The sequence below is a fragment of the Sphaeramia orbicularis genome, chromosome 1 (genome assembly GCF_902148855.1).
Source record: "Sphaeramia orbicularis chromosome 1, fSphaOr1.1, whole genome shotgun sequence".
Classification (NCBI taxonomy): domain Eukaryota; kingdom Metazoa; phylum Chordata; class Actinopteri; order Kurtiformes; family Apogonidae; genus Sphaeramia; species Sphaeramia orbicularis.
This window is the reverse complement of record NC_043957.1, coordinates 23,534,641-23,546,922: the sequence shown is the minus strand read 5'-3', so window position 1 is coordinate 23,546,922 and position 12,282 is coordinate 23,534,641. Positions and strand designations below refer to the sequence as shown.

The following is a 12,282-nucleotide window of genomic DNA, read 5'->3' as shown; positions in this document are numbered from 1 at the left end:
CCACAGAAGACATTAACAGTCATGGGTGTCACTAGTCCATTTTCCATTGACCCTCAAATTGTGAAAATATAACTTGCGCATAAAAATTTACCTAATGGAAAAACAACAATTTTGCCAAAACTCTTATTTGTTGATTATAAGTTTTTGAGCTGGTGAGAGGTGGTTTTTCAGGTGTAGCACAAATGTTATATCACGTAAAACTGCAGTAGAAAGACCTTTTTCCACAACCAGAGTCATGTGAATAACAAAAAACAGATGTTGATGGACGTTACAACAAGCAAAGAAGAGTCTTAAATCAAACATGGCGCGGTATGTGTGGACACACCAGGAAACCGAATCATTTTTTAATTTAGTACAAGATAGAGAGGTAATATATAATAATAATGAATATATCTGTAAATCAACACAATATTTACGTTTGTCGCCATGTTTATGGAATGACTTCTTGTGTCATCTTGTAGTAATAAATAAACAAATCATCGCATTTGTGATTTAATGGAAAAACCGACATTAGGGACTTCTGTTTTTTTGACATTCAGTAAATATTGCTAAAGTTTTGCGCATATGTCCAATGGAAAAGCGACTATTGAGCCTTGACAGGTTGTATTAATATTTTTCAGTTCTAGATGGCTGTCACTAAATGTTCGTAAATCCACTGTGATCTGTAAGATGTAATAGACATGTAGAAATGAGATGCTGAGCCATAATATTGTTAAAATGTAACATATTTTTCTTAAGAAATTTGAGGTTTTTCATGGGTGTTCAGGTTATTCACATTTTTTGTGAAAGGATAGTTTGTAAATATAAACATTTTTATACTGTTTACTGTTTTTGCACGAAAACAAGGAGGGAAATTTGGACTTGTCAGTATTCTTAAGTTATGCTATTTTTTAACTGGTCTAGCATGTTTGAGGTCAAATTGGGCTGTATGTAGTCCCTGAACTAAAATGAATTTGACACCAACGCACAAAGTCCTTATACTGACAAGGTATATCAATATTTTGAGATAATAACTCATTATTCTAACTTTCAGGATCTTTATCCATCACAGTGGCAGAGATAGGCTTCCACAGACAATAAAGAACATGAAACTCATGGTATTATAATTCTTGAAACAAATCTTACTTAAGTTGTGAAACCAATGCAGGTAAACTGCTGTGCAAGATGGGTTCAGAGAACACCAGACTCTCAAAAAGGTGCTTGTTGTGCAGCTCCCATGTCACCTGGAATTTCTGGAGGTGCTCATTCTCCTGAAAGAAAAAAAAAAAAAGAAGAGCCACGATTACACATAAAGATGAGACGATTCACAACATAGCACTGCGTGTGATGGATAATTGTCTTTGACGCCAACTGCAGGAGATCTGACACCACAACCCAAACTGACCAGGGTGAGCAGGAAGCTGCTGATGGTGCGTGCAGCTTGGCAAAGGGCGTTGTACTCCTCCAGCAGCAGGGAGATGAACTGGTGAGCCTGTGGGGGACCCTGAGCTGCAGCCACACCCCCTGCCGAACCCGTCGTCTTGGAGCCTGCAGACAGATGCTTCAGTAGCCGCACCTTCATTTCCAAGACATATTCCCGAGCCTGTTGCTCCAGCCTCTGGTACAGCTGGTAGGGGTCCTTCTCACAGAGTCTGCAAGAGGAAGACAGACTATTTTTAATTTCAGACAGGAAACTGCACTTTAAAGAGCAACAATAATGCAGAAAATAGACGACAAGTGAACAGATAGATGGGGAAAGACAGGAGACAGAGAAGAAAGTACTGGTGAAAGAATCATCATTAAAACCTTTCAGGACAAATATTAAACATAGAATGAAATCGCACTATGAACAACACTATGATATGAAGCATTGAGGTGCTGCACAAATGCCTTAGCCCATCAATCATATTCGTGAGATATAAGGGAATATGTAGATGCCATTTCAGTGAACACAACATGTAAAATTACAATCCAAACTAAAACCACAAGTCATAATCACAATATATTAAAAACAATTACAAGATGATGTTTTCTTGTATATTGTTCAGCCCTAATGGCAATATGCAATTTTCTCATATATGAAAAAAATGCTTAAGATACAAAGCACCATGAAAGTACATAATAAACAAAAAGTTCAGTTCAATGCACAAACCCCCTGCATGCTCTCTTCCTGGACCATTAACAGTTAATTTTATCCCTCTTAACAGGAGCATACTTCAGTTTTCACCCAAACAGGCCGTCAATGATCAGGTGTGTTGTTCAGTTGTTTCGTCATTATGCAAATGATGAAAATGAAGACAGTTGAGCCTGAATCTGTACCTCTCCAAAATACTCAAGACTGGAATTACCAGCACCACTTCAGCCAGACTCATAGAAGTATTTCTACCAGGGAAGTCATCAGACTAGGGGTGTGCCATCTAAGGCACCTCACGATTCGATTCGATTACGATTCAGGGTGCCATCATGATAATAATAATTATAACGATATTTGATGCATGTTTTTTCCCCATTCAGGATTTTTTTTCTCCCTCTGTGGCTACTTCATACTTTTAAATGAGGTATATTTGACAGTATCTGTAAAATCAAGAAATCAAACAAATTTGCCTCCATTATCTTTTATTTGTGTCAAACCACTGAATGATTCAACATATTTTCCACCAGGGAACCAACAGGAAAAAGGTAGCAGTAGCATATATAGTAAAAGCTGTGCTTATTCACAAATACAGATTTCCAGTTACCTGCAAAACATTTGCTGTATCAAAAGCAATACTTTTCAAAAATATATACCTATTAACAGTACAAAAAAAACTTTGGTGGAATGAAGTCCACCTTTTTTTAAGGAAAACAAATAAAGTGTCTTTAGAAATAAATAAGAATTATTTCAATCAAAAGTGGTTTTCACAGATTTCTGTACAGGTCTAATAAAGAATAAATAAATAATTGCTTATTTAGTTTTTCTGGCTCCTCAAAAGCTCCCCAGGAACCCACTCAAACTCTTAGACCCTCCACACACACATGCTTCTGTAGAAAACTGTAGAAAACCGCTAATTCAATCTGAACCAACACAAGCACCACCTTATTCATTCATAACTAGAAAAGCACTTGGAGAGCGCAGACCTCCGCCAAGGCAGATCAGTGCCCCCCACCCCCCACCAAAATTTAATCATTTGTTCCTTGTGCCAGTATCAACGTTTCCTGAAATTTTCATCCAAATTCATCCATAACATTTTGAGTTATCTTGTACACAGACAGACAAACAGACAGACAAACCAACGCTGGCAAAAACATAACCTCCTTGGCGAAGGTAATAAATGATATCCAAACAAAATCCTCAATGAGCTAAATAAATCCCACAACAAACAAAAGATTGTGCTATCCACAATCACATGTCGGAGTTATCCTACATGCTTTCCTCAGTGATTCCACTACTTTGGTTTTGGTCTTATTGTACAGTTCGGGAAGTACTATCTGGGCAAAATACTTTTGGTTCGGAAGTTTGTATCTACGCTCCAGCGTCTGCATCAGAGCGCGACAGCCCTGTTTCCAAACGCTAGCTTTTAAACCCGTTGGGTGAATCTGACGCTCTGTAACTGGAGCCAAACAGAGTTGGTTTTACTGGGTTCCTCCTGGTACGTTCCTTAAGGCATCCGGGCAGCATGCACCACTTTTATTTTCCTGCCGCGTGCTGCTGTTGTGTTCCTGTCATTTAGTAATTATGAAAAATAAGCGTTTTTGAACATTTATGTATCGTTATCGAATCGTCACATGTTGCATCGTGATGAATCTAATAAGCGATGTGTTGGCACACCCCTACATCAGACGTCAGCATAGTTTTCTTAACATGGAACTTCCTGATCCTGTGATCCAGGGGGAAATCTGCACCCAGACTGCAGATGCATTGCTGACTGACAGAGTGTTGTCTGTACATACATAGTAGAAGATCATCCACTGTGTTCAAATCTGTCAAAATGACAGAAAGCCTTCAAATTTTACTGGCAAAATTCTGTCAGTTCACCACTCTTTGAGTAGTTACAGGTCTGAGGCACTGGACTCATGTCGCTCAGACAGGCAGTGTGAGAATGAAAAGATGTTTTTTCTGTTCAAAGTTAAGGCTCGGTGTGACAGAAATATAAGCCGTCATGCTGTAAAGACTGTCACTCTGCTTTCCACAGTATTCTGGTTTATTATGAGGCTATGGCAGACCGCCACAGTCTATATAAGTAGTGGGAAACACTTTAGTTTGTGCCACCCCTTGACCTTCCCCACTGGTTCTCTCTCTATACTTTGGTCTACAGTATACAATGCTCATTCAGTGAGTCATGACTCCACCCAACATCCCATTTCAACAGGAAATACTGTACAATATATCAAGGAAGTACATATGAAAATCATTCATGGGCCTCTAATATGGTAGATAACCGAGGACTGCGGTTACTGCCTGCTGAAACCATTACTTTAGAAGCCTTTGAAATGTATACAGAGTTTTTTTTACCACTTGTTTCCTCTATTTTCATTTGCAGTCCACTGGAGCCCCCTACTGACGTGGCTGCACAGACACGTACCTGTCCACCAGCTCCTTCATGCCCTCCTTGTCTCTCTCGAGAGGCTGGTCGTGGTCGTCTGCGAGTGGTGTTCCTGTCTGACGGTAGATGCATCGCACCAGGTAGCGAACTTCTGACCAGTGGTTCTGCAGCTGCTGAGATTCTCTCTCTGATTCAGCAGAGATCTCCCTGTTATTGAAGACATACATGTAAAGATCATATTTAAACACCGTGGTTATACTGAATACATTGTGTGTAATGTTCCTAAACAAGTTCATGGGAGATGATTTCATGAGCATTGCAGTTATCTGAGGGTGAGCTGACCGTCTCTCATTGCAGGCTTCACAGCTGCACACCGTATCAGCAGGCATGGGTGCAGTGAGGTCCGGAGCAGGGAGCATGGGTAGTGTAGGCGCTGCAGTGGTCTGTCTGTCCCCTGTGGCCACTTCCTGGCCCAGGTTTCCGTTACCCACAGGCATGTGCAAAAGGAAGTCCTGGCACTGTGCGGAATTTAAAATGCAAAACAGTTATTCTTAACATTTATGAAACTACAATGAAAAAGTGCTGGTAAAGAAGTTTGTTTACAGTTTTTTGTTAAATAATTAAAAAAAAAACAAAAAAAAAAAAACAAGCATCTGAAATTTTAATCATTTCTCATATTCAGGAAAATTTCCAGACTTTTTAATTAATCAAAGGGAAAAAAGTGGCTTTCATTTTGCCTCAAACAAAAAAATCAATGGCTTTGCCCAATATTGGGGCTTTAACAAAATATGTAAAAATATATAAAATATGTAAATCATATTTAATGTTAATCATTTTTTTCATATTACCCCCTCAGGTTGTATAAATCGAGGCCCTCCTCATGATATTTAAGAAACTCCAAACAACACAAAAACTCAACTAAAACTGGTCAATTTCTCAAATAAAAATAAAACTCCATATGCAGTCAGAAGAATACAGGCAGGAATGCACATCTCTGCACATTGTTAAACCCAATAAATCCTCTTTTTGCACTTTTAAGGCTGTAAACCACAGAAGAAACACATTACAGTCTGGCAATAGAAGAAAATTTACTTCAAGCACCAAAATCTACCATTCAAGGGCAAAGTTCCTGTATCAGAGCCTGTTTTCCAGACACAAGACGAGAGACTCCTCGGTTTCTGATCTAATTGTTTGCCAAGTTATTGGACCTTTGGTATAATTAGGTGTTAAATTTGTGCTGATACAGCACTCCTGCAGCTGCTTCACAGGAAAGGCTTTCCATTGGTACAGCTCTGTTTGGGAGCCATCCTGTAATTATGTGAATCAGCAGAGTAACCCCCTGATGTCAGGATGCAACGGAACAATTCATTTATGAGGAAACCAAACCCAAGCTTAACAGTCAGTACCAGAGGCCACACACCAACAGCTGAGGGAGACAACCCCCCAACAGCCTAACAAGCCTTAATGTAAAGACCAGAAACATTTTCTAGAAATGAACCAAGGGCTTCCCTTGCATTTCTACAATATTTTTCCAGTGTTGTGCCTGTTCAAATTTACAGATGATGCATGAGTAAAAGTAATTCCTGAAACCACTAATTTGTTGATTCTTGTTCCTGGTAAACCAGGTCAGCTGAATAGTGATTTCTGACTCAGGATAATTCAGAGGCAGCCAAACAAACCACAACTGACTTACTTGACTGGCAATGATGAAAACAAATCCAGCTGAATGACAAGAGTACACAAGAGGCTCTGGTCAAAATGAGTGAAAAATACATAACCACCCTGAGGCAGGGACAATATAGAAATATGAGTCTCACATATCCATATCTCAGCAGTTGGTTTTAGCGCTTTGCCAGCACAAGAGAAAAGTATGAATGAACCCACAAGCATTCCAGTAAGAGTAAAAAAATCCACATTTGCTGTATTTGTTTAAACCCATTAAAATTTTCTTTAGTAACGTGAAAAAATAAAGGATACAGCGGCAGTGGAACACTGCATGTGGGCAGGTGCGAACTGACATAAAATGACTAATCAACATCCAATCGGGTCTGTCTCATTGCATGACTTAAAATCATTAGCAAAATGTGTCAATTCTAGCATGTCACGTAGCACAGAATTTGTAGTTTAACATCATCTGGGGAGCTTTGAAAAGGGTTACCGCTTATCCCTGCTAGAGCTCAAACCAAACCAATCTAACATCTTTGTCAAGTGACAATACTAAAGTAGTTCACTCAGATATCAACATGGACTGTACCATTACACATACTAGTCCAGATCCAGATAATGTGTTCCTGCTATAACATAAGCTGAGACAGTCTGTAACTGGGTGAGCTAATAACTAACAGTTTACCAAAGACCATAGAAAAGCAGGACAGCATTTCTGGCTTCTGTCTACTGCTGCTGCTTAAAGCAGCGTATGACTTTCATCACAATTTATTTTTTCACATTTGTTTAACCTGAGTGATAGCCTAATTATCACTAATCCATTAGCAGAAGCAATTTCGCTGTCTCTTCGTGAGTACTGAACCCAAATGTCGCCTTTATCTCCATCCACCAACTATACTCATTCCTTAAAACAACCCTGGTGGACTGTATAATTTTACATTGTAGCGATCTGGTTCATTTTCTTGTCGAATCTGTGAGAAACCAATTTCGCTTCCCACAATGCACTTCACAACAAAATTTCCGAAAAAGGCCTGAATGACATTTCGGTTTGTTATGTAAACATCTGGACTGTGTTTATGATGGTCATCTTCAAAGTTGTTCACTATGAGGGAAGTGATTCAGGTGTGACTACTAGATTAGTGATACTTAGGCAATCACTCAGGTTTTACAAATTTGAAAAAAAATTGTGAAGAAAGTCATACACTGCTTTAAATAATAAACATCACGCCATGTTATCTACCATGACTAACATGAATTCTGTGACTTTCATGACAGACCAACATGAGACTTTGCTGTTGTCAGATTATTACGCTCATGTCAGACACTATCTGCATTCAGCCACACACATCATCTATGAGGTAAAAGAAGCATCAATGTGTAACCCAACTGTATAATCAGAATAGACAGAGCACTTCTATAGTTCACAAATAAAATGTTACGCTGAGTCAGAGCCAAACAGTGTTACTTCTTTTCTATAAATAAAGTAAAGGTTAAGGTTTCTGGTAGGGAAACTCAGTCTCTAATACATGCAGCATTAGCATCAAAACTTAGCACATTAGGAACAGTGAGCTGCCATTGAAGGCACTTGGGGACCAACTCCAGATCTTCATCTGTACCTTAGTTGAGAGCACTGGCAGGAGAATTAACCTATGTATACCTGTTTTTGACGGTGATTGGGAATCAAACACAGAACCTTCCCCTTGTTAGGCTAGCATAATGCATGTCTGCTCTTCTAATAACCAGTGCTCTGTGGAATTTTCACTTTTCAGACTGAAGAGTTTCACATGAAAAATGTGAGTTAGTGCATCTCTAACTTCAACCCCATCTCAAACCCCTTCATTTGAATAACACTATGAAAACACTGCAATTACTTAGCTTTAGTACTTAAATGACATATGAAACCATTTCATACAGTCGACTCCCTTACAATCTACTGATTTTTTCCCATCCATACAACCATAGCAATGCAGGAAAACAATATCAAACACTGTAAGGGATGAAGAGGGATGTACTTTTTTTTTAACATAGGTTTGGTGTGTTCCAGTTGACAGATCAGTATAGTACACCACATCTCCATTGAAAGCACATCCCAAAGGAAGAAATGTGACTTTGTACTCTTGTGCACTGTATTGAATCACAAGATTTTTCCACTGCTAAAATTGTGTTGCCCTTAAAAAGACACAAGTTGAGCCCATAGTCCAGGCCAGCTAACATAATAAGGCTCTTTATGTGAACTAGTGTTAGCCTAAGACATCATGGCATCTATACAACACAGGCCTGAGAGGATTTTAACAACTACAAAGAGAAAGAACCACCCTAAGATAATATACACTAAAGGCCAACTACACCCATCATGTGTATTTCCAGTGATTTTTGTGCCTTTTTTTTTTACCCGCATACTATGATTAGTCAAAGTCTAAGGAAACTATACTTAGAGTAATAAGAATTTTGGGATATTTATGACAAAGCACTTGATTTCGAGTTGTTATTTCTATTGATTATTGCTTGATGACAGTTTTAAACATAAAAAAGCTGCATCATACACCTGGACTGAGACTGACTGAAACTGCAGTGAGGTGGCATTAGCGCTGAGAAGGAGAGATGTAGTTATGCAAAGAACTATGGTGTGGATGACACACTATGCTAATATCTATGTCACACAATACTAAGACTTTAAGCACCACACAGGCCTTCCAGTATCTGACCAAATGTTGTATGTCTGTAATGATCACAGCAATATTCTTCTCCAAATGTGTTCATGTAATGTCATTTGTGGTCGATGTACTTACCCCCATTGTTTGCTCCAGAGCAGTGTGCTGGTCCTCCTTCTCCACTGTGCGCCTGCAGTCAGAGCACACCCACAGGGGGAGCTGAAGGGCACTGGGTGTCTTGCTGGGCTGTCCCGTACTGTTCTGGCCTGAGATCCCTGTATCTGAAGGCACGTCGCTGTCTTTGCGCTCACAGCGGCATAAGAGACAGCGATCACCAGCCGTGTAGGGAGCCCGCTGGTTCAAGCCAAACGTAAATGGGGTCTGTAGGGATGTCAGTGATGGCAATAAACCTTAGTCTATGTTAATGCAAGAATAAAGCATTCATTAAATTATCCTTTTCAATGTCTCTGACCAATCTGTTCACAGAAACAAGAAGACAAACATTGTTGGTACAAGGGCAAATTAAGTTATTATACTTTCATAACAGATAAACTAAAGAAATCATAATGGAGAAGAATCAGCAATGAGGGACAACGTGTGACCAAAACCTCTTAGTTATCTAAGCTAAGACACTCAGTCTGTGAGTATGGATTTGATCCAAATATGATGAAATCATGAACTGCCTTGCTGCTATGATTTCCAGTTTAGCTGCTTGTTGACATTTCTAGATATGGATTTTACCTGGAGGACTCCAGAGAAGTCAGCATTTACTGGTCCTTCTGTAAACTGTGGTGGAACACTGTTGTTCATCTTGACCTGAGGGACACAAACAACCACGTGTTTACATTACATCCGTAACATTTCTATTATGGTGACAAATCTGCTGAGTTAGTTTTTCTTCTGAGAGACTAAGGCCAGATTATGCTGTGAGTATTAATAACCTCTTGAAGCTGATAATTTAGTTTGGCATCTCAACAGGAGGTGAGGCACATTACTTTTCCAATTAGTGCTTAGTGAAGTAGATTTCTGTATGCTCTCATGTCTGTGTAAATATTGTTGTGTTACGTAATCTTACCAGTCTGTATATTCCCCAGCTACTAGATACATATATTACCATGCAAACAAAACATATAAAACTAATGTTTGGATATTTACAAAATGTCAGAGCTACGAGTGGTCTGTTTTTTCAATTTGGGAGGGGTGTCTATAAAGTACATTCAATCTATAGTGATTTATTCTAAGCGTGATAATATTAAATGACTGTATCATGAACATGAAGTACAAATTATCACATTTTCTAAAGCAGGTGATATGAGACTGACCCGCAAATTAGTACACAATAAATAAAGTATTTTACAGAGAGCACTGCATTGTGGGTCATCTGTAGCATTAATGTTACTAGACTGGAATATAGATTTAGGTCAGTTTATAGAGATTCTTTAGCAAGGTTTGCACAAGCCCTCATTTTGTCCATTTTAACTTGAAGGAGTATGTGAGTTTTGCTGTTGAAATAAAGCCAGTGTTTTGTGGCATCTTTTATATGTTTGGCACACAACTGGAAATTTAACTGTACTGAATATTACATTTTTCCCCCTATATCACAGAGGCAGATTTAGATTTCATTGCAAAAACACACACACAACAAAAATTCATATTTCTTTTTATAATATCAGATGCCAGTCTCTTAAAAATATTAGCTAACTGTCCTACCTACATGAGATTTTTGTTCGGGTGTTTATGTGAACTTTTATTAATAACATTTCATTTAGATGCAGTAGTTAAATAGTAGTTTCTACCAGATGGACACCTTCACTAGGACACATGACAAACTCCTGCACAACAATATGTCAAACAATGCAAATACTTCACATTGAAGTCTGACAAGAGTCATTTAATACAAAGTATATGCACTTCATCACAGTAATTCTGTCTGTATTATTTCCTGTGATAAATAACACAAGACTCAGATTATCATGAGCAATAATATTCTGTTCCTAACAGCTATGACAGACAATAATAACAAAAATGACAGTTTGTGTATCACACACATACACATTTATAAAGTTAAACACTTTGTCTTCATAGCTTCAACAGAGCATCAAAGGGACACAAAAAATGAAAATGCAAACTCGTTATGGTTATTTCAACTGCAACATAGAGTTGTTATTGTAAACGCACCACAACCTACCTGACTAATGTTTAAACAGTTGCAAGGCTGCATCTTATCATGGTATCAAGCTCAAAGTTACTATTTTAGTGCTAAGTCAAGGTGTGCTACTAAGAGATATTACAGATAATCAGCTTTAGTTAAATGATTCATATTTTTTCAAGAGAAATGTCTGAATTTTAATCTCTTTATCTGTGAGAAATAGAGAATAGGCCAGCTTATAAAAACACACCAAGGCCCAACAAGGCTGAAGTTGTTAGTACTTTTGACTGCTAGCATTAGCCAAGTTGTGTTTATCTGCGCAACGGCAAAGCTTTTGAGGCCCGTGTTGACATTAATGTTACTACCAAATAATATTGGCTTTGCAGCAGTCATATCTTCCAACCCTGACTGTATTGTCTCAAAATAAAGTTGTCGATTCAGTTCTTAAGTTAAGCTAACAATGGCAGTCACAGCGTCAGGCCAAGACTTAAGTAGCCTTATGTTTACGGCTGTTTGTTACAACATAATACGGTCAGTTTAACCAGATACACAGTCATTATAGGTTGCTAGCAGGCTCAGACCTCCACAACGCACAACGACTATTATTAGCCTCAACTGAAGTAGTTAATTTCTACTAAAATTGCATAGGTTTGTCGGCTAGCTGCCTCGTATCAGACTCGAGCACGAATCAGATTTGTGTCGTTGATAACGCTGCTAGCTAGTCGCCCCCTATAGACATCCACCGGTTAACACTGTGTGACACTCTTACCTCTCCATTTATGCCGGTGATCGGCCCTATATTCCCGTTGCTCGTGCTGCCAGGTGTTAGAAAGCTGACAACAGAGGCAGGTGCTGCTGTTCCCGCACAGCCCAGGGCCGAGGCAACCCCGGCCTTGCCACCGCTGGCATTGCAGACAGCACTGCAGCTACTGCCACCGCCCCGCTTGTTCTTCCTGCGTTTAGCCCCTCGTTTAGCATCGGTTGGACTCATTTTTTCCCACAAACGAACCGAGACAACTTGCCGTCCAGACTTGGCAGGGTCTCACGTGGAATGCCTGGCGCAATCACTTGGGTATAAATCCGGAATAACGATTTATAGTCTCCCAAAACGACAGACACACAGTTCCATCTAAGTGCAAGCCGACTTCATAGATTCCAATATGGCCTCTGGCTGGACTGCCTCAGCTAGGTTCAGCCATGGCTTGCGTTGCAACGCTACGCTGCGTCCTCCTCCAGGGGCTTGTGGGAAATTGAGTTCGTAGAGTTTCACCACATTTATGGTAAACTATATAAGTAAACTATATTGCTTAATACT

The 12,282-nt window shown here is 39.3% G+C and overlaps 1 protein-coding gene across 1 annotated transcript in view; it reads right to left on the bottom strand.

The window, feature by feature from the left end:
- fam193a (family with sequence similarity 193 member A) overlaps positions 1-12,144 on the bottom strand; it is a 33,728-nt gene extending 21,584 nt beyond the window's left edge. Inside the window, exons 1-7 of the mRNA XM_030129570.1 lie at positions 11,737-12,144; positions 9,560-9,634; positions 8,957-9,199; positions 4,845-5,020; positions 4,542-4,709; positions 1,385-1,631; positions 1,126-1,250 (exon numbers count right to left, since the gene is read on the bottom strand). Coding sequence (XP_029985430.1) covers positions 1,126-1,250; positions 1,385-1,631; positions 4,542-4,709; positions 4,845-5,020; positions 8,957-9,199; positions 9,560-9,634; positions 11,737-11,958 — 1,256 coding nt within the window. The 5' untranslated portion in view covers positions 11,959-12,144. The remainder of the gene's footprint in view (positions 1-1,125; positions 1,251-1,384; positions 1,632-4,541; positions 4,710-4,844; positions 5,021-8,956; positions 9,200-9,559; positions 9,635-11,736) is intronic.
- Between the last annotated feature and the right edge of the window lie 138 nt (positions 12,145-12,282).